At 39.8% G+C, this 21,718-nt stretch overlaps 1 protein-coding gene across 1 annotated transcript in view; it reads right to left on the reverse strand.

Moving 5' to 3' along the window:
• The window catches only part of dnah7 (dynein, axonemal, heavy chain 7), a 236,137-nt gene that overhangs the window by 163,344 nt on the left and 51,075 nt on the right, over nt 1–21,718 (reverse strand). Inside the window, exons 14-18 of the mRNA XM_052011084.1 lie at nt 19,602–19,680; nt 17,315–17,539; nt 16,682–16,828; nt 9,452–10,137; nt 3,986–4,172 (exon numbers count right to left, since the gene is read on the reverse strand). Coding sequence (XP_051867044.1) covers nt 3,986–4,172; nt 9,452–10,137; nt 16,682–16,828; nt 17,315–17,539; nt 19,602–19,680 — 1,324 coding nt within the window. The remainder of the gene's footprint in view (nt 1–3,985; nt 4,173–9,451; nt 10,138–16,681; nt 16,829–17,314; nt 17,540–19,601; nt 19,681–21,718) is intronic.

The following is a 21,718-nucleotide window of genomic DNA, read 5'->3' on the forward strand; positions in this document are numbered from 1 at the left end:
TCTCTTATAGCCTTCTTGTATCTTTCAATATACTCTCTGTTGTCCAGTATAGAAGGAAGGCATGCAAGAATATATACATTACAAGGATGGGATGGGATACCAACAAAAAGCATGCAAAGTCTTTATGTCTTGCAAGAGTAAACAGTTCGTGGGATGAGTTTGTAAGTCAAAAACTACTTGTTGTAGCTTTGACTTCGTGCAAGAATTAGTTCATGGCAAACACAGTATTTTAAGAAAGAGCAGTGATCCAAAAAAGGTACTGGAGAAATAGCAACACAGTGAACAATAGTTCTCCAGCAGAAATCGCACCATTTTAAAAGCAATAACAGAACAAAAGAGTTACTCAGACTCAAGATGGTTACAGTTGAATTCTACATTGAAAGTGTGTGTGAATATTTCAGTTCATACACAGAATGCATGAAAGTGATTTTTTTCACAACAAATTATAGTGGAAATTGATGGCAAGTGTGTCTGCCCAAAACAAAGCTACACAGGAACACAATAAAACCATTTTCTAACAGAAATGGGTTACCAAACTTTTAGTAAATATTAGTAAATATTTTAATGCCATGGAAGGCTAATAAAGCTTTGTATGGCAAATAATTGAAAGATCATTTCAATCATGAACAATCCAAAATTCTCAAGTGCTGCAAATTTCCAGCACAAATGCATTAATTCAAAATAACAAAATGTTTTAACTGTCAGAGAAAGGGCATCTATCCTCAGTTTGCAAGTCTGAAGCCAAGGTAGTCAACCCAAAATAATTCTTGTAATGTTATTCCTTCATTGAAGAGTTTTCATAATGACAAGCCACCAAAAGGAAATCAAGTGCTGAAGCTAAGGTGAACAATAGAGAATTTGGTTTAACAGTACTTATGCTGCCAAGAACAATTATGGAAAGCAGAACAACTTATAGAGTGATACAGCACGGAAATGGGCCCTTCAGCCCGACTGGTCCATGCCAACCAAGATTTCCATCTAAGCTTGCCCCATTTGCCTGTGTTTGGCCCAGATCCCTCTGAACCTTTCCTATCCATGTACCTGTCAAATTACCTTTTAAATGTTGTTAATGTATCTGCCTCAACCACTTCCTCTGGCAGCTCATTCCATATACTGACCACCCTCTGGGTGAAAAAGTTGCCCCTCAGGTTCCTATTAAATCTTTCCATTCTCACCTTAAACCCTTATGCCCTCTAGTTCTTGATTCCCCAACCCTAGGAAAAAGACAACGTGGATTGACCCTATCTATGCCCCTCATGATTTTATACACCTCTAAAACATCACCTCTGATTCTGCTATGCTCCAATGAAAAAGTCCCAACCTGCTCAACCTCTCTCCATAACTCAGTCTCTCGAGTCCTAGCAACATCCTCGTACATCTTCTCTGTACTCTATCTAGCTAAATGACACCTTTCCTATGGCAGGGTGACCAAAATTGAACACAATATTCCAAATGCAGCCTCACCGACATCTCATACAAATGGAGTATAACATCCCAACTTCTGTACTCAAATACCCTGACTGATGAAGGCCAGTGTGCCTAAAGCCTTCTTCACCACCCTGTCCCCAAGGCCCTGCCATCCACCGTGAAAGTCCTACCCTCATCTGTCTTCCCAAAATGCAACACCTCGCACTTATCCAAATTAAACTACATTTGCCATTCCTCAGCCCACTTACCCAGCTGATCAAGATCCCTCTAAATCCTGATAACCATTTTCACTATCAACAACACCACCTATTTTAATGTCATCTGCAAACTTACTAACCATGCCTTATACATTCTCACCCAAATCATTGATATAAATGACAAATCATAATGGGCCTAGCACCGACCCCTGGGGAACAGCAATAGTCACGGGACTCCAGTCTGAAAAACAACCTTCTACCAACACCCTCTGCTTCCTACCATCAAGTCAATTGTGTATCCAATTAGCTAGCTCTGGATCCCATGCAATCTAACTTTCCATAGCATCCTACAATGTGAAACCTTATCAAAGGCCTTAATGAAGTGCACATAGACTAAATTAAATTTTTTTTAAAAATTTTATTTACAATGTGGTAACAGGCACTTCCGGCCCAACGAGTCCGCGCCGCCCATCTTAAACCCAAATTAACCTACTCGTATGTCTTTGCAATGTGAGAGGAAACCGGAGCATCCGGAGGAAACCCACACAGACAAGGAAGAACGTACAAACTCCTTAGAGACAGCGACAGAAATCAAATCCCGATCGCTGGCGCTGTAATAGCGTCACACTGACCGCTATGCTACTGTGCTGCCCCCAAATCTACCATCCTGCCCTCATCAACCTTCTTCATTACTTCTTCAAAAAAGCTCAATCAAATTCATGAGTCATGATCTCCCATGCACAAAGCTGTACTGATTATCCCTAATCAACCCCCGTCTTTCCAAATGCTTATATGCCAACTTCTAGACAAAAGTATAGTTAAACTGTTTGGATATCAACACAAGCACTGAAATTTCATCAGATTCATCAATAGCAGGCAAGGATATATAATCTATGTTCAGCCAAGTACCACAATAAAATAAAAACCTAAAAATATTTTCCAGGAAAGTATTTAAGATTTTAGGCCAAATGAAATAACGTTTGACAAGTAATGCAAAATTTGTACAGAAAATAACCTGAAGACATGAAGTCTTCACAAAGATCTTTTAAGCTGCCATGAGCAAGGTCTTATAAAGTATAAGTCACTGTTTATACAATCACAATGATGTACTAATAGCCATGTGCCAAAGAAAAACATCTTTGAATGTTATAAGAAATGTTCAGACAGTCACACAAACACAATATTAGGTTCAAAAGAAGCAAGAAAGGTATCGATTACATTGGGCTAAAAATAGAGATAAATGGATTGTAACCAGCCAAAGGAAAAGTAGAAGCAATTACGAAGGCAAAGAAACCTGAAACCGTTGAAGAACTAATGGTCTTCAATTTTGCACATTTCTATTTAAGCATTTTATGAAAATATTAAGCACATATATATTTCCTACGCATCAAATGGTGCAACTAAATATTAGAGGGAATTGTCAAAAAAGAACTGAAGAAGTAAGTTTTACAAGTTTTAATCATGAGACATTGATAAGCACCATATCCCACAATAGATTATACTCCTGCTGGGTTACTAATACATAGAAGACTTAGAACACAACTGGGTTTATTATAGTCAAATCTTGAAGGGAGAGTGGAAAAGAGACAATTAAGATAGAAATGAAATTATGACTCAAGCTATAGAGAGAAGCAATTTAAAAGACATATCAGAGCTTGTGCATAAATACCACCTAACAAAGTTGACATTTGGAAATGAGATGTTGGAATGATAGTTGAAGTCTGCTAACAAAGAGAGATTGTGAGGAAAAAGGAGATAAAATTACAAGTATACATAAATCTCTTAAGTCCTGTAGGAGGGATAAAAGGAAATATCTTGAAATTATGCGATTATGAATGTCTTCCAGTTGATCCAGTGGAAAGTATTGAAGAGACAATACAGAATTCTACTGAATTGATTCAAGAGTCATCTTCCTTGGATCAAGAAGTGGATGCAATGTCAATGACACAATTTCTTTTGAAAAGAACAAAGTGATTCAGAAAACCTTTGAACAGATTAAATATGTAAATAATATGCATACATGAATCACTTCTTTTATTTGCAAAAAAAGGAAAGCAGCTTAGTGAGCTTTAATGTATGAAGTATGTTTACAATGCGGCACAGTTGGAACGTACAACAAGCTAATTGGACAAGTCTTATCTACATGCAGCTCTCTGTTTCTCTGTATACTTTGCAGTATTCAAGTTAGGATAAGATGTGTGTGCATACACACAGCTTTTCACCATTAATTATTTTAAAACACAAAACAGAATATGTTGCATGATGTCCAATAATAAATATAGGCTTTGTCTTCAATTCAGCTGCTGCTAATTATTACTTTCTTGGCTGGTAATAATAATAGCACTCAAATATTAACTTACCATTAAAACTTGTTTCATAAGTTCTTTCCAAGTCTTATCTACAGCAGTAAATCGTCTTCCCTCTTCGGGCATCTGGGCCATGATGTCAGGGGAACTGAAAATTGGTTCCAGGTAAAGCCAGGTTGCCTGCACTTTTAAACATTCATCCATTATCTCCTGCAGTAGCAACAGTTTACTTTCCCATGATCTGTGTTACACAAACAGAGATATGGATACCCAACATTTTTGGTTATGTTATTTTCCAATTACATTCTTATTTCTCCTGGTTTGTGCTTTTGCATAACTGGAATGTCATTTCAAAGCAGATCCTACTTCAAGTCTCAGTTGAATGATCAGCTACCACTGAGGAATAATGCAATTGAGAGTGCAAAATGTATTTACAAACTCTGATACACCACGTTGGTGCTACAGTGCACACAACCACTATGCTTTAAGGCCTGTGTTCACCCAAATATATTTATTTTGTATGTCGGTGCACTGACCTGGGAGAAAACAACATTTGAAGAAGTGCATGTACAATTAGTGGCTGGTAATCATGAAGAAATAGCATGGCACTATTTTTCATTCAGATTTATGGAACTGAAACCCTGTGAGGCTAGCAAATAGTTCAACCTTCCAAGGCCTCACTGATTGCAGGATTCTCCAAGATCCTCATAGCTCTGACCATTCCAGGCCCTTCTGACTCTCTGACCAAGGCCCCCAGATGTTCTGATCCTCCAAGCACCCTTCATTCCAGTCATGTTCCCTGCCTTCACACCTCTTTTTCACCCCAACTCAGTGTTCCGCTGAGATTCTGACAGAGATCTCACCTTATCCTGGTCCTAATCAGTGAAGGTCCCCTTCCCAGGTCCTGATCATTGAAGCCATGATCCTCAGCGAAGATCCCCTATTGGTCCCCAGACGCAGATTCGATCACTGACGAAGATTCATCCCTCTCCACGTTCTTGAAAACGCATGGTTTCCCCACTCCATGACCTATCGTTTCAACATTCCTCATCCCCACATCAAGTTTTAATCAATGGTGAACATCCACCACTTGGTCCTCAACACTTGTGGATGAAGAATCTCCCCTCCTTCTTTCATGATCAGTGTTAAACAAACTGATTTGGACATCTATTATTTTTAGTGATGTCACTTTCCAACCAAAGTCATATTTCTCCAGTTTTGTGAATTTTTGCATATCCAGAATCCCATTCCACCCATGCTAGGCCCTGATCAGTAGCAAAGGACTCTTCACATCTCCAACCCTGGCCCTGATTATTGGTGAAGATTCACCCTTCCATCCTCCAAGCCCCATTCATTGTTTATTCACATCTTCCCCCTTCATGCATCTTTCATTGAAACTTGACCTATTTCCCTCCATTCGAGGCCCTAATCAATGGTGAAGATCCTAACATAATGCCCCAATAATTATTGAAAAGTTTCCCACAATCCCTCCACTTCCATACTTCAATCATTCCATTTCCTGGTAAAAAATCATTCACTGAGGACGCTCCCTATACCCCCCAACCCCTCAGGTTATTGACCTGCATCAGTGACCAATCCTCAGATCTTGGTCATCTAACCAATGGCCCTCTTGCCCCATCTCAACCCTACCGGTGTTGCTTCAGTCCTGAACAGCACATTCTATATTTTGGGAAAATCCTACAGCCCTTCAGTAATACTCAAGGTCTTAGCTTTGAGCACTTCTGAATTTTGCAATGCTGGTCCACAATTGAGATGGCCATTAGCGTCCCAACAATGAGCCTGATCAGGTTTCAGATCTCTCAGTGGGAGAACATTTTGGAGACAGTGACCGTAACTCCTTGACTTTTACTATAGCCATGGAGAGGGATAGGAGCAAATGATATTGGGAAAGTATTTAATTGGAGGAGGGGGAATTATGATGCTATTAGGCTGGAACTTGGAAGTGTGAATTGGGAACAGATGTTCTTGGGGAAGTGCACAGCGGAAAAGTGGAGGTTGTTCAGGGAGTATTGCATGGGGTTCTGGATAGGTTTGTCCCATCGAGGCAGGGTAAGGATGGTAGAGTGAATGAACCGTGGTTTACAAGAGACGTAGAATATCTTGTCAAGAGGAAGAAAGAAGCTTACCTGAGGTTTCGAAAGCATGGATCAGACAGGGCTCTGGACAGTTACAAGGCAGCCAGGAGGGAGCTTAAGAATGGACTTAGATGACGTAGAAGAGGGCATGAGAAGGCCTTGGCAAGTAGGATTAAGGAAAGCCCCAAGGCGTTCTGCACATATGAAAAGAATAGGAGGATGACTAGAGTGAGGGTAGGACCAATCAGGGATAAAAGAGGAAACATGTGCCTGGAGTCGGAAGAGGTAGGGGAGGTTCTTAATGAATACTTTGCTTCAGTATTCACCAGTGAGAGAGACCTTGACGTTTGTGAGAATGGCGTATAACAGGCTAATACGCTAGGGCATGTCGACGTGAGGAACGAGAACGTGCTGGAACTTCTGAAAAACATTAGGATAGATAAGTCACTGGAGCCAAACGGGATATATCCAAGGTTATTACGGGAAGCAAGGGAAGAGATTACTGTGCCTTTGGCGAAGATATTTGTGTCCTCACTGGCCACAGGAGTAGTACCAGATGATTGGAGGGTGGCAAATGTTGTTCCTTTGTTTAAGAAAGGGAGTAGGGATAATCCTGGGAATTACAGGCCAGTGAGAGTTACTTCAATGGTGGGCAAATAACTGGAGATGATTCTTAGAGACAGGATTTATGGGCATTTGGGGAAGCATAGGCTGATTAGGGACAGTCAGCATGGCTTTGTGAGGGGCAGGTCATGCCTCACGAGCCTGACTGAATTCTTTGAGGATGTGACAAAGCACACTGATGAAGGTAGAGCAGTGTATGTGGTGTACATGGATTTTAGTAAGGCGTTTGATAAGGTTCCTCATGGAAGACTCATTCAGAAGGTCATGAGGCATGGGATCCAGGGAAACCTGGCAGTGTGGATTCAGAATTGGCTTGCCCATAGAAGACAGAAGGTGGTTGTAGATGGAGTGTATTCTGCCTGGAGGTCAGTGACCAGTGGTGTTCTGCAGGGATCTGTTCTGGGACCCTTGCTCTTTGTGATTTTTATAAATGACTTGGATGAGGATGTTGAAGGGTGGGTTAGTACATTTGCAGATGACACGAAGATTGGTGGTGTTGTGGATAGTGTAGAAGGTTGTTGTAGGTCACAACGACATTGATAGGATGCAGAGCTGGGCTGAGAGGTGGCAGATGAAGTTCAAACCTGGAAAAGTGTGAAGTGATACACTTTGGAAGACTCTTAGCAGTGTGAAGGAACAGAGGGACCTTGGGGTCCACGTCCATAGATCCCTCAAGGTTGCCGTGCAGGTTGATAAGGCTGTTAAGAAGGCATATGGTTTGTTGGCCTTCATTAGTCAGGGTATTGGGTTCATGAGCCACGAGGTAATGTTGCAGCTCGATAAAACTCTGGTTAGACCACACTTGGAGTATTGTGTTTGGTTCTGGTCGCCTTATTATAGGGAGGATATGGAAAGTTTAGGGAGGGTGCAGAAGAGATTTACCAGGATGCTGCCTGGATTGGAGAGCATGTCTTATGAGGATAGAATGAGCGAGCTAGGGCTTTTCTCTTTGGAGCGAAGGAGGATGAGAGGTGACTTGATAGAGGTGTACAGGATGATAAGAGGCATAGATCGAGTGGACAGTCAGTGACTTTTTCCCAGGATGAAAATGGCTGACACGGGGGGGCATAATTTCAAGGTGATTGGAGGAAGGTATGGGGAGATGTCAGAGGTAAGTTTTTTTTTAACACAGAGAGTGATGGGTGCATGGAATGCACTGCCAACAGAGGTGGTGGAGGCAGATACATTAGAGACATTTAAGAGACTCTTAGATAGGCACATGAATGATAGAAAAATGGAGGGCTATGTGGGAGGGAAGGGTTAGATAGATCTTAGATCAGGATAAAATGTCAGCACAACATCATGGGCAGAAGGGCCTGTACTGTGCTGTAATGTTCAATGTTCTATGATATCCATCTCAAACACCTGCTTGCAGTAAAATTTTTAAGTCCAGAAGTCAAAGCAAAGTAAAATAATCTAATATTTTTAAATAGAAATAACTGAAGGAACTGAAAGAGATTCCTTAGTGATATTTATAGTATGAGCAAACTGGGCTGCTTGGAAATATTTCAGACCTTTACTATTCACAACCTTTTCATCTGAAAATGCAGTAACTTCAGACCATACGTGGAGCACCCTTTCTAGTCTTAGCAACTACCACTTACAAAAGGTGCAGAGTTAACCAAGAACCTTCCAAAAATAATCATAACAAATAAATTCATGGGATATATTGACAAAAAAGTATCCAAAACTATTTTAATGCAGTAATTAAAAAAATATGGTATTTTGACTGAAATTGTATGCAACTTCAAAAGGAATGCATTTGGCATTTTACTGGAAATAGTAACTAAAAGGAAGTTTTCTGAATGTGCTTATGATATTGCTTGATGGAAAAAAAGATAGTTCACAGCCTTTCAATGTCCTGAAACATCTTACACTCAATGAAATACTTTTGAAGTTTTGACATTGTTACACTGCATGAGACACAACATATAAGTTACAAATAAAAAGCTCCCAAATTTGCAATATTATTAATTATAATAACTAGATAATCTATTTCACTGATGTTTATTAAAGGATGCATATTGTCTAGAATGGTGGGCAATACTATTTTCTTCAAATGCCATGAAATCTTTTGCCTCCAGCCGTGAGGGAAGACTGGAATTTATTTCATACCTCCAACAGGACAGCAGTCCCTCAGTACTGTGTCAGAACATCAGTCTAGATTTTGTGCTGAAGTAACCAGAATTTCCTTCCCCTACTCTCCCCAAATAAATTAGAGGGTATTTATTTTTCGTAAAAAGAAACTGGAGTGAATACAATGGTTTGGTACCAGATAAAGAACTAAGGAAACATCGTGTATGTAGTTTGAATTGATAGTTATCTCACACTTCATCATTCTCATTGTGCAGAATGATACTAATACAAATTCTACTGCAGCACTCAAATAAATGGTAGAATTTTAGATCAATAGGAAATACAAAGATACAATTTTAACCTGAAAGAAAGGAATAAAAGCTGCTCTGAGCTAGTCTTATACCTCAATAATATGATGTAACAACTAAAGAAAAAGAGTTAGAGGTGGCCGTGTTAGGCAGAATGCTTGCAATAGTTCTGTTTGTAGATTTTCACCACAGTCAATTAAAAAAATCTCCTTTCAGAAATTGATTTTCCAATTGTATGGTTTAAATTATTTACAAACAAATGCTCATAAGTTAAGAAATGTTATCTCACCTAAACATTTCATCATTCACTTTTATACATTTGTTCAAAATTGTTAAACATTTTGCAAAGATCTCTTGGCATTCAAACTTGAACCTGTCTTTAAAAATTCCATGAAAACAACTAAGATCAAAATTACCTGATTTCTTTTTCGAATGGCTGTATATAAGGAGATCCACGCATTGTCTGGGTCTTCACAATGTGATCATCCAGCAACATCTGGATATCATCAACAGCTGAAAGTATGTGTGTTCCTGTTTCTCGGTATGGAATGAGAGCAAATTCCATTGTGTCCCACTCACCCATCATCTTTTTCATGGCTTTTTCCAGTGAATATTCTTTGCTAGCAGCCTCACTTATGCCCTCAAACTGAGCCAGGAAAGGTTCAAGATTCATTGTGAGAAGTTTGGTAACTGTTGTGTCGGGAGCAGGCTTGAGTGGGTACCCCACAATTTCAGATAAGGCATCCCAGTGTCGATCACGTAAACCAGGATTACATATGACTTGAACAAGGGGAATATGTTCTTTAAATTCCTCAACCTTTTTCCTAACAGTCTGGGCAATTTTTAATGCATTTGGTAAGTCTGAGAAAGTCCGTTCTAGCTTGTATAGACCACGCCAGTAATTTCCTGCATCTGCTTCTACCTGATCTGGGTTGACTTCGGTAAACGGTCCTTCCATCCAACTATTATATTTGTTATTGAACTCTACCGTCATCTCATACAGCCTCAAATATGGTTGAAGGATCTCGCTGGTTTGTTTACGCTGAGGATACTGAGATTCAGTCCATCCAAATGCTTGTTCTTCTGCATTAATCTGATCAATCTAGCACAAAAAAGTGAATACAATTTAATTACATTGTAATGTAGCTATGACTGACCATAGATGTATATGTTGATTAGACTGAAAGGAGAAACAACGCACAGCTTAATTTTGGCCCACACATACACAGAAACTGGAATAGGCCCCACAAGTCTGCTCTGCCTTGCAGTTTGCTCTCCAATCTTCATACCATCTTATTCTCTTCATACCAAAAACTCCTTGATTTCAGTGAGACTACTTTTGTACTCCAAGCCTCCTGCAATCAAGGCCAACATACCATTTGGTTATCTAATGTCTATAGTATTAGTACTTACTTTCCAAGTTTCATGAACCGGTGCAAAAAGATTTCTCTGCACACCAACATTTAAAAGTTTCCCACTGTTTAAAAGCATTCGGTTTTTGTACTGTTCCTACCAAACTAAATAACCACATATTTTAATACTCTACTCTACCTGTCATATTCCTTCTCACTTTCTTTTTTAACTGATCTGGATCCTTCCCATACTTTTCATGCCCTTGTTACAGTTCACTTCCCAAACTAACTTTGTATGATCATTAAACCAATACCTTACATTCTTCTTTTTTGTCTAACTTATCAGAACTTACCTAACTTATTAAAGCACGATGAGGTGAGAGTCCAAGATTAATCCCTGTGACATCCTAATGCTTTGAATCTATTGCTTACACCTCTTCAATCCAGTTGTGGTAACATTTGACCATTTCATGTATTTGCTTATGTAGCTTCCAGATGACTTTGTTTTAATGTTGCTTCAAAACTCAACAAGTTCTCACACCACTTGTTAACAAATCTGCTTCATTGAAATGAATGTTCCAAATAATGCCATATGGCAGCTGCTTTAATGTTTTAGATGTCTACTTTCATTGAACAGCATGCACTGTTAACATCTCCAACAAATAGAAGCAGGTTTCTGGTATAGGTTGGAGACCTCCTTCCAACTTTTATTGATGCACCATAGAAAGCATCTTACCTGGATGCATCACAGCTTGGTATGGCAACTGCTCTGCCTAAGACCACAAGAAATTGCAGAGAGTTGTGGACACAGCCCAGTGCATCACAGAAACCAGCCTCCCCTCCATGGACTCTGTCTATACCTCTCGCTGCTTTGGTGAAGCAGCCAGCATAATCAAAGACCCCACCCACCCGGGTCATCCTCTCTTCTCTCCTCTCCCATCAGACAAAAGATACAGGAGCCTGAGGATACATAGCACCAGGCCCAAGGACAGCTTCTATCCCACGGTGATAAGGCTATTGAACAGATCCCTTAATTGATGAGATGGACTCTTGACCTCACAATCTGCCTTGTTTGACCTGGCACCTTATTGTCTACCTGCAATGCACTTCCCTGTAGCTGTAACACTTTACTCTGTATTCTGTTACTGTTTTTACCCTGTACTACCTCAATATACTGGGTAATGAATTGATCTGTACGAATGGTATGCAAGACAAGTTTTTCACTGTACCTAGGTACAAGTGACAATAATAAACCAATACCAAATATTCGTTCCTGCTTTGTCACATTACAGACTGAGAGAGGAGAAATTATATTGGGGAATAAGGAAATGGCAGAGAATAATGGCAGAGAAATGGCAGAGAACTAATATTTTCTACATGTCTTCATAGACAAAAACCCTGCAGGAAAAGTGAACAAAATGGATCCAGAGAGAGTTAAAATAAATTAGAATGGATAAAAAAAAGTATTGCAGAACATAATTAGTTGTTAAACCCCAAGATCTGATGAGTTCAACCCCAAGATTTTGGAAAAAAAGTTGGCTACAGAAATAATGGAGTGCATTGCTTGTCGTCTTCCAAAATTCCACAGAATAGAAAATGGCTCCCACAGATTGGAAAGTAACTCCAATATCCAAGAGAGGAGGGAAAAAAATTCAGGGAACTATAAGCAAATTAGCTTAACGGCTCTCACTGGGAAATAATGGAATGCATTACTGAGGTAAGAAATAGGGTACTGAGAAAACCATGAGACAATCAAGTTGTTGACAAATATGTTAGAGTTCTTTAACAACATAACAATTATGGTGAATAAAGGGAAAAGAGTAGATACAGAGTATTTGGAGTTCCAAAAAACACTTGATAAGGTGCCGCATAAAAATGTTACTCCATATGATGAGAGTGCACAGGGTGGTTGGGGTGATATACTGGCATGGATAGGTGCTTGGCTAACCAATGGGAAACAGAAAGTCATGTCAGACTGGCAATTGGGAACTATCACAGAGATCAGCGCTGGGTGATCAACAATTTGATATGTACATCAATGACTTGGCTAAAGAGACCAAGTGTATTGGAACCAAATTTGTTGATGACGCAAAGGGACATGAGTTTAAAAGTTGTGAGAAGGACACCAAGTGCATGCAAAGAAATATAGCATTCCTTAGTGAATGAGTAAGAAGTTGACAGATGGAGTATAATGTCAGAAAATATGAGATTATCCACATTGGAAAGAAAAATTTAAAGAAGAGCAAATTATTATTTAAATGGAATGAGGCTACAAAATGTTAGTATCCAAAGGGACCTGGAGGGTCTAGTGATTGAAACATGAATGGTGGACTTGTAGGTACACCAACTAATGAGGAAGACTAGGGGAATGCTGGCCTTTATTGTGAAGGGAATGGAGTATAATAGTAGGGACATTTTGATGCAATTATACAGGATGCTAGTGAGAACACACTTGGTGCTCTATGTATAATTTTCATCTCTATATTTCAGAAAAATGCACTCGAACTGGAGGCAGTGTAGAGGAGGTTCACTAAGTTGATTCTCTCAATGAAAAGGTTGACGCACTAAGAAAGGTTAAGCAGGTTAGGCCAATACCAAATTGAAGTTTAGAAGAATAACAGGTTATCTTATTGAAACATGCAAGGTTCTGAAACAAAATGACAGGGTGGATGCTGAGAGGATGTTTTCCTTAGTGGGGGCATCTAGAACTGGAAGGTATAGTTTCAGAATAAGGGATCACCCACGTAAAATGGAGATGAGGAGGAATTTTCTCTCTCAGAGAATTTTTCCTCTTTGGAATTCTATATACAGTGAAGGCAGAGTCACAGAATGTATTCAAGATGGAAAATAATGGGTGTCTGTGCTGCAAGGGGGCAGAACAGGAGAGTTTTACTGAGGCCAAGACTGGATCAGCCACGATATTACTGAGTGGCAAAGCAAGCTCAAGGGGCCAACTGGCCTATTCCTACTCCTGTTTCCTATATTCAAGTTAACTGAACGTTGATTCAAAATGAAAAAAATTATAATATAAGATACAGTTTCAAATGTAACCGGTGTTTTAAAAAATTTTAAAAGACTTTAAAAATCAGGAAAAGTGGATTATGTTTTGCAAATGCAATTGCTCTCTGAAGAGTTTCAGGTCACATTTTACGGTTTGCAGAAATAAAAAATAAAGTCTTGCAATTTATGGCCCCTGGTAAATTTAAACTAAATTGCTGAACAATGTTATCACGTAATATTGTCACGAGCAAAACTGTTTGTTCTGTTTCTCTTTCGACAGATGCTAGCTGACCTGTAGTGTTTCCAGCACTTTAATTGTTTTTAACTGAAATTCAGGAACTGTTTGGGAGAAACTTTGCTTTCCCCCCTTCCAAGAACGTCTTGAGCTTTACAGAACATAAAAATCCATTCTCATTTTTGTGATGGTTCTTCAAGATGCATTAGGAAGAAGCTTCTGTCACCTTCCATATGCATTAACAGATGCAGCCAGCCACTGTGTCCTAAATTTTTAGATGGTAGACTGGATGCCAATCAAGAGACTGCTTTGTGCTCAGTGATATCAAACTTCTTGATTTTTGCTGGAGTTGCACTCAACCTCACTTATGTCAACTAGATACTGGAATGGGTTTTGAGGAGTGAGGTAGTGAGTCATCTGCTCTACTCGTATAGTTACAGTGCTTTGAGAAGAACATAAGAATTAGGAGCAGAAGTAGGCCGTGTGGTTCTTTGAACCTGCTCCATCATATTTCAAGATTAGGGCTGATCTTCCATCTCAGTTCCATTTTCCTGCTCTATCCCCAAGTCCCTTAATTCCTTTAATATCCAGAAATGTATCAATTTCTATTTTGAATGAAATCAAAGACTGAGCCACCCCAGCTCTCCAGGTTTAAAACTCCAAAGATTTTACACTCTTTAGATGAAGAACTTTCTCCTCATTTCAGCCCTAAATGGCCTATCCCTTATTCTATGACTTATCATCCAGGTGAAACATTCTCCCTGCATCCACCAATCAAGCCCCATGAGAATTTTGTACATTTCGTTGAGAACTCCTAAACTCTGGAAAATGCACAGCTAGTTACTCAATCTCTTCTCAAATAGTGAATCCATCATTCCAAGAACTGTTCTAGTGAATCTTTGCTACACGTTCCCTATGGTACATACATCCTTTTTCTTTAAATGCAAAGAGACCAAAACTGTGCACAATACTCTAGGTGCTGTTTCACCAAGGCTCTTAGGTAATTGTAGTAAGACTCCTGAACTCAGATCCTCTCTTAATGAAGGCCAACATACTATTTGCCTTCCTAAGTGCTTGCTGCACCTGCAGTGTTAGCTTTCAGTGACTTGTTTTCAACAATACTCAGGTGATAGAGTAATACAGCAAGGAAACAGGCCCTTCGGCTGAACTCATCCATGCTGACCAGGCCCCATTGTGACCATGTTTGGCCCATATCACTCTAAAACCTTCCTATGTATGTTCCTGTCCAAATGTCTTTTCAATCTTGTACCTGCCTCAACCACTTCCTCTGGCAGCTCTTTCCATATATGCACCACCCTGTAAGTGAAGAAGTTGCCCCTTAGGACCCTTTTGAATCCTTCCCCTCTCACCTTGAACCTGTGCCGTCCAGTATTTTTATTCCCTTCCCCTGGGAAAGAGACTGTGTGCACTCACCCTATCTATGCCCTCATGATTTTATACACTCTATAAGGTCTGCAAGGTCAGCCCCCAGTCTCCTATGTTCCAATGAATAAAGTACTAGCCTGCCCACCTCCCCCTATAACTCAGGCTCCCTAGTCCTGATAACATTCTCATAAATCTGATTAACACTTCTCCTAGCTTAATGACATCCTTCCTATAACAGGGTAACCAAAACTGTACACAATACACCAACAACTCCCCAACAACTTATGCAACCATTTCCTCCCTGAGAAAAAAAACTCTGACCATCTACCCTTTCTATGTCTCTTAAAAGTTGATATACTCCAATCAGGTCTCCACTCAGCCTCCATCGCTCTGCAGAAAACAATCTAAGTTTGTCCTGCATCTCCTTACAGCTAATACTCTCCAATCCGGGCAATGTCCCTGTGAATTTCTTCTGCACTCCGTCCAAAGCCTCCACATCCTTCCTGTACTGTGGCAACTAAAACTGTACACAATACTCCAAAAGAGGCCTATCTGAACTTTTATGCAGCTGGACATGACTTCCCGACTTTTATGCTGAACACCCAAACTGATGTCAGCAAGCATGCCGTATGCCTTCATTAACAACCTATACACTTATGTTGCCACTTTCAGAGAGTTATGGCTTTCACCCCAAGGTTCCTGCCATTTAATGTATAGTATTCTCTTGTAATTGATTTCCCAACACTCCATCTGCCATTTCCTTTTCAACATCTCCTTATGTCTGGTCTTGTGTGCAGCAAGGTGCATGATCTCACATTTTTCCAACATTGTGTTCCATCTGCCACTTTCTTAACCACTCAGTCAGTCAGTCTATATTTCCTTGAAACCATATTGGAACCTTCTCCCTACTCACAATCCCACTTAATTTTGTATCATCAGCAAACTTAGAAATATAAAATTTGCCCCCCGAGCCAAATGCTTGATGCACATTGTGAATAGCTGGAATCCCGTGGTCCTCTAGGTCACAGCCTGCCAGATTGTTATAGCGGATCCTCTTAAGTTTCTGCAGTGGTGACCCTCCAGTTGTTAGAGATGGGTCACTCAATGATGATCTATGCACTGAGTCCTTCTTTAAAATCTGTATTAAGGCATTTTATTTCCTTTTGTGGTATCAGGAGTCAAAACTCTGCAAGGGAACTCAGTTTCCCTGCCCTCCAATTCTACCCTTTCACTCTAGGAACTCTCTTCTCCACACGTATGTTCATAGCAACAGGTTGACATATTCAGTCCAGCAGTTTCCATAACCTTTCAGGTGAAAGCAACAATATCCTTCCTAATTTCCACAAATGAACTGCTGCATATTAATTAAGCCCATGTTAAAATAGCCCAAATATCAAAATATTACCCAGAGTATGTTTTTCAGTTGGGCTTTATATCCATCTTATTGAAAGGTCAAATATTTTTCAAAGCAGTTTGTATTTTAAATGCAAATGTTTTTACTCTGTTCCTATTCTGTAGGATAGCACCTTGAGCACTATAATACCTCAATTTAACTCTGTGGGAATCATAGCCACATTCAAGCTTTGCAATAACCGATATCAACATCGTTTCCAAAAGATATTTATCATTTTTATACTGAAGTGATATCATAGTAACTATATGTGACTCAGTACCTTCTCCATGGCTTGATTCAGCTTTGTATTTAACGTCTGAGCCTTTCTTAAGTAGCGACCAACATCTGACAGTTCTCCAAAACTGGCAAATTCTTCTGCTTGCTTAGTATAGGTTTCAAGTTCTTCTTCAAACCTCTCAATACGAAGCTGAAAATTAAATAAACTGTAAGATTCAGTCCTATTGGATAATAGAATAGGTGTAATTATAATTTACCACTAACGGTCCATTGAACCCAAAGGCCAAATGGAGTCCAGGGATAGAGAGCAGTGGGTGTCTCACCCACAGCCGGATTCTTGCCCTGAACCTGGTTCTGCTGTGATTCTTTCTTCCTTATTGCTGTAGGTAATGAAAGGTAATGACAGATCTTCTACTCTAAAGCTGTTGGATTAATCAATGGAGAGAATTGTTCCTCGCTGCTGTCCACGAAATCCAGGTCACTCTGCTCGTTCCAATATATTGTAGTTACCAGAATGTGATTTTGATGCATAATTTAGTATATATTTACATTGCACATCTAAGTTCGATAAACTGTTTTGCTGTAATGTTAGATTGAGTCCTGACTAGATTAAAGCTACATGTGCATTACAAACTTGTTAGCAGATTTTTAAAAAAACTGAATAATAACATCTCACCCTGAGTCCCTGTTGATACTGTTCTTCTTTCTCTGCAACCATCCTCTTGTGCTCCTCAAAAATCTCTGTCATTCGTCCACTCCAGTGAAATGTTTGATTGTTTAATCGTATGTCACTTGGGGAAAGTGTAACGTAATCAACAAGAAAAGCCAGATGGTTTTTGGCTTCAATCAGCTTCAGCTCAAGTTCAGCCATGTCTTTCACTTCAACTTTTTGCACATAAGCCTGGCATAAAACGCATTGATTAATACAAGTGTTGGCAGTCAGAGCACCAAAGTATAAAACATTTTAGCACTCGACGTTTTTGAGTCAATAGTGGCCTCCAGGATGCTATCTGTAAGGGATTTAGTGATGGGATTATGTTGAACATCAAAGGAAAATAAATAAAATTTCTTGTTGGAGATGATGGCCCAGCACTTTTCTGGCATAATTGTTCCTTGCCACTTATACGTGTAAAATTGTGGTTCATTATTAACATTTTAAACAGGATCTGCAGCAATACCGCACTGAAATATCATGGATTAAAACATTTGCCTTTCCAGGATTGCTGTTCATTTTACCTGTCATATTGACAAGGATTGCCTAGATCTTAATACGAGGAAAAGACCATAAAACATAGGGACAGAATTAGGTCATTCGGCCCTTCGAATCTGCTCTGCCATTCGATCATGGTTGATTTATTCTTCTTTCTCAACCCCATTCTCCTGCCTTCTCCCTGTAACCTTTGATGCCCTTACTAATCAAGAACCTATCAACCTCCACTTTAAATATACCCAATGACTTGGCCTCCACAGCTGTCTGTGGCAATGAATTCCACAGATTCACCAACCTCTAGCTAAATAAATTCCTCCTCATCTCTGTTCTAAAGGGATGCCCTTCTATTCTTAGGCTGTGCCCTCTAGTCCTAGGCTCTCCCACTACTGGAAACATCCTCTCCACGTCCACTCTATCCAGGCCTTTCAATATTCAGCAGGTTTCAATGAGATCCCCCCTCATCCTTCTAACCTCCAGCAAGTACAGGCCCAGAGCCATCAAACACTCCTCATACATTAACCCTTTCATTCTTGGGATCATTCTTGTAAACCTCCTCTGGACCCTCTACAATGCCAGCACATCCTTCCTTAGATACGGGGCCCAAAACTGCTCACAATACTCTAAATGTGGTCTGACCAATGCCTTATAAAGCCTCAGCATGACATCCTTGCTTTTGTATTTTAGTCCTCTCGAAATGAATGCTAACATCGTATTTACTTTTCTTACTACTGACTCAATCTTCGAGTTAACCTGTAGGGAATCCTGCTCTTGGACTCCCAAGTCCCATTACACCTCCGATTTCTGAATTCACTCCCCGTTTAGAAAATAGTCTACACCTTTATTCCTTCTACCAGAGTGCAGGACTGTACACTTCCCTATGTAGTATTCCATCTTCCACTTCTTTGCCCATTCTCCCGGCCTGTCCTCCTGCAGACTCCCTGCTTCCTCAACATGACCTGCCCCTCCACCTCTCTTTGTATCATCTGCAAACATGGCCACAAAGCCATCAATTCTGTCATCCAGATCATTATCATATAACGTGAAAAGTCGCAGACCCAACACCGACCCCTGCAGAACACCACTAGTCACCGGTAGCCAACCAGAAAAAGACACTTTTATAATCACTCTTTGCCTTCTGCCAGTCAGCTAATCTTCTATCCATGCTGGTACCTTTCCTTTCTTGTTTAGCAGCCTCATGTGCGGCACCTTGTCAAAGGTCTTCTGAAAATCCAAGTAAGCAACATCCACCAATTCTCCTTTGTCTATCCTGCCTGTTACTTCCTCAAAGAATTCCAACAGATTTGTCAGGCCAGATTTCCCTTTAAGGAAACCACGCTGACTTTGGCCTATTTTATCATGTGCTTCCAAGTACCCCGAAATCTCATCCTTAATAATGGACTCTGACATCTTACCAACCACTAGGATAGATTATCTCAAAGTTTTGAGGGATTTGGGCCCAGCTAGAACATGATTTAAAAATAAAAATACAATAGTAAAGATTAAGATGTTCAATATAACTAAATGCTTAATTGCATTGAGAAAGGCATCTTATATGGATTTACATGTTGTGGGCACTGTCAAACATATTACAGCACTGGGCCTGTCCAGTGTTGCACTGTTCTATGTTCTGACAATTTTATAAAAGCAACCCACTGTACTTTGTCACTTGTCATTTTCCTTCACAGTAGTATGTTCATTTATACACATAATTCTTACGCATACTTAATCCTTTTAGGTAAAACAGAAAAGATACCTTCAGTTCCATGAGTGCTTCTGTGTTTGAAGGTGTTGTGAGAGCTTTCTCTGCTATCTTCTCAAATTCTAGACATAACCTATCATTAAAAAAAAACAGAATTAATTAACTATCCAACTGTCAGAGAACAGTACAGAGAAAGGTGGTGGAGAAATGTAACTTAAAAGATATGCATGTAGAAGAGTGAGTAGTTGGGACATTCATCTGAATTGGTAATGTTGGGAGGTTAGTCACAAGATTTCAATGACCACATTGCAGTATGTGAAATTATTCACAGGTAGGAACAAATAATGTTAATATATCTGTGAAATACATGAGGATACAGGATCACTATGAAACTGTAATGATTAAAGAAAATTGGAAGGGTGGGTGTTAGAGCTAACTAATTTCCAGGGGTGGTTGGGAGGTGTTTGCTGATGCAATGCTTTAGGTGCCTATGGAGGTGAGGTGAGGGTGAGTTGCGATCAATTGTTGGGGAAAACAATTTATTGCAAGCTTGTGTAGGAATGAGTTAATCAGTGACAGATAAATTATGGGTGGAAGCAAAGGGTGGAGCAGCAAATAGGGAAATTTGGGAGCAACCCACATGCAACTAGCAGCAGCAGTTGTTGTCTCCAACCTAGCAACCAGAAGTGTAGATCTCAGACAGACATTGTAAGATAAGATTTCTTTATTAGTCACATGTACATCGAAACACACAGTAAAATGCATCTTTTGCATAGAGTGTTCTGTGGGCAGCCCGCAAGTGTTGCCACTCTTCTGGCGTCAACATAGCATGCCCACAACTTCCTAACCCATATGTCTTTGGAATACTTTTTATTTGCACAGGTAAAGCATCTAACATCCTCAATTCTTAAGGTTTTGTTTTACAACAATTTTGATATACATTTCCAAGATTTGTGCATTGTTAGCTAGGCCAGCATTTAACCCCCATCTCTAGATGCCTTGAGAAATTAATGATGAGCCATCTTCTTGAACTGCTGCAAGTTCTGTGGTACAGAAAGGACCAAATACTTGCTACTCATCATATTGGAGGATTGGAGACCATTTAGCTCCCAAATTTGTAGGCCACATTGTTGCAGAGCACACAGAAACAATTAACAGGAGATAATATGTGGGATCATGCTTCAGATTATGGGCCAACAGAAGGAATGCCAGGCCATGAGAAGTGTGATGGAAGGGTTGCCAGATATGAGACCATCACAAGGGTTGCTGAATACGATAGTAAAGCTGCTTAAAAGTATGGGTTTAAGCATTTTCCAGGTAAAGCTTGGGTGGAAATGGCAAGAGATCCATTTCCTCAGAGTAGCTCATCCAGCGAGGGCAGAAGAAGGAAGTTTGTTTACAGATTTCCCAGCAGAACTATAGAAATTATTTAAAAACAGTGTATTTAAAATAAACTATAAATGATGGCCCTCACCCATCAGAACTTCTCTGGCCACCGATACTTTCCCCATAAAAATCAGACTTTTGTCTCACTCCCACAAGTTTCCAAATGAATCTCAAATCAATTTGGGGCTCAAAGGAATGCCAGTAAGAAAGGAATGGTAACATGAGACAACAGGTCTAGTTATTTTATCTGCAACAAGATTCACAGCACCAACCACCTCACAGATCCAAAGTATCTACAAGTAAACAACAACATCAGCATTGGAGGCAAAATTTGCCTAATTTTGACTAAGCCTGATAAAGTGAACACAAGTTCAATAAAATTAATTTTCTAATTACCATGGAATCTAATCCAAGTTTGCACAGCCTATTCTCTTAATTTAGCCCTAAAGTCCAGATTTCTCATTAATCTTTCTACACTCTCCCCAAGATCAATATGTCCTTCCTAATGTACCATTCAGGACACATGATTTCAATTTTTGTATAAACAGGGATTTGTAATGCGTACTTGTCAAAGACATTTTACTGACCAATATACATAAGAAACAGTTGCAGGGGTAGGCCATTCAGCTCCTTGTGCCTGCTCCACCTTCAATAAAATCATGGCTGATCTTTTACCTCAGCATCACTCTCCTGCACAAATTCCAGGATTCACTTATAATCTAAAATTATACATTCAGTGACTGAGCTCAATGCTTGTTAGGATTCACAACCCTCTGAGTGAAGAA

The sequence above is a fragment of the Pristis pectinata genome, chromosome 1 (assembly GCF_009764475.1).
Source record: "Pristis pectinata isolate sPriPec2 chromosome 1, sPriPec2.1.pri, whole genome shotgun sequence".
NCBI lineage: Eukaryota > Metazoa > Chordata > Chondrichthyes > Rhinopristiformes > Pristidae > Pristis > Pristis pectinata.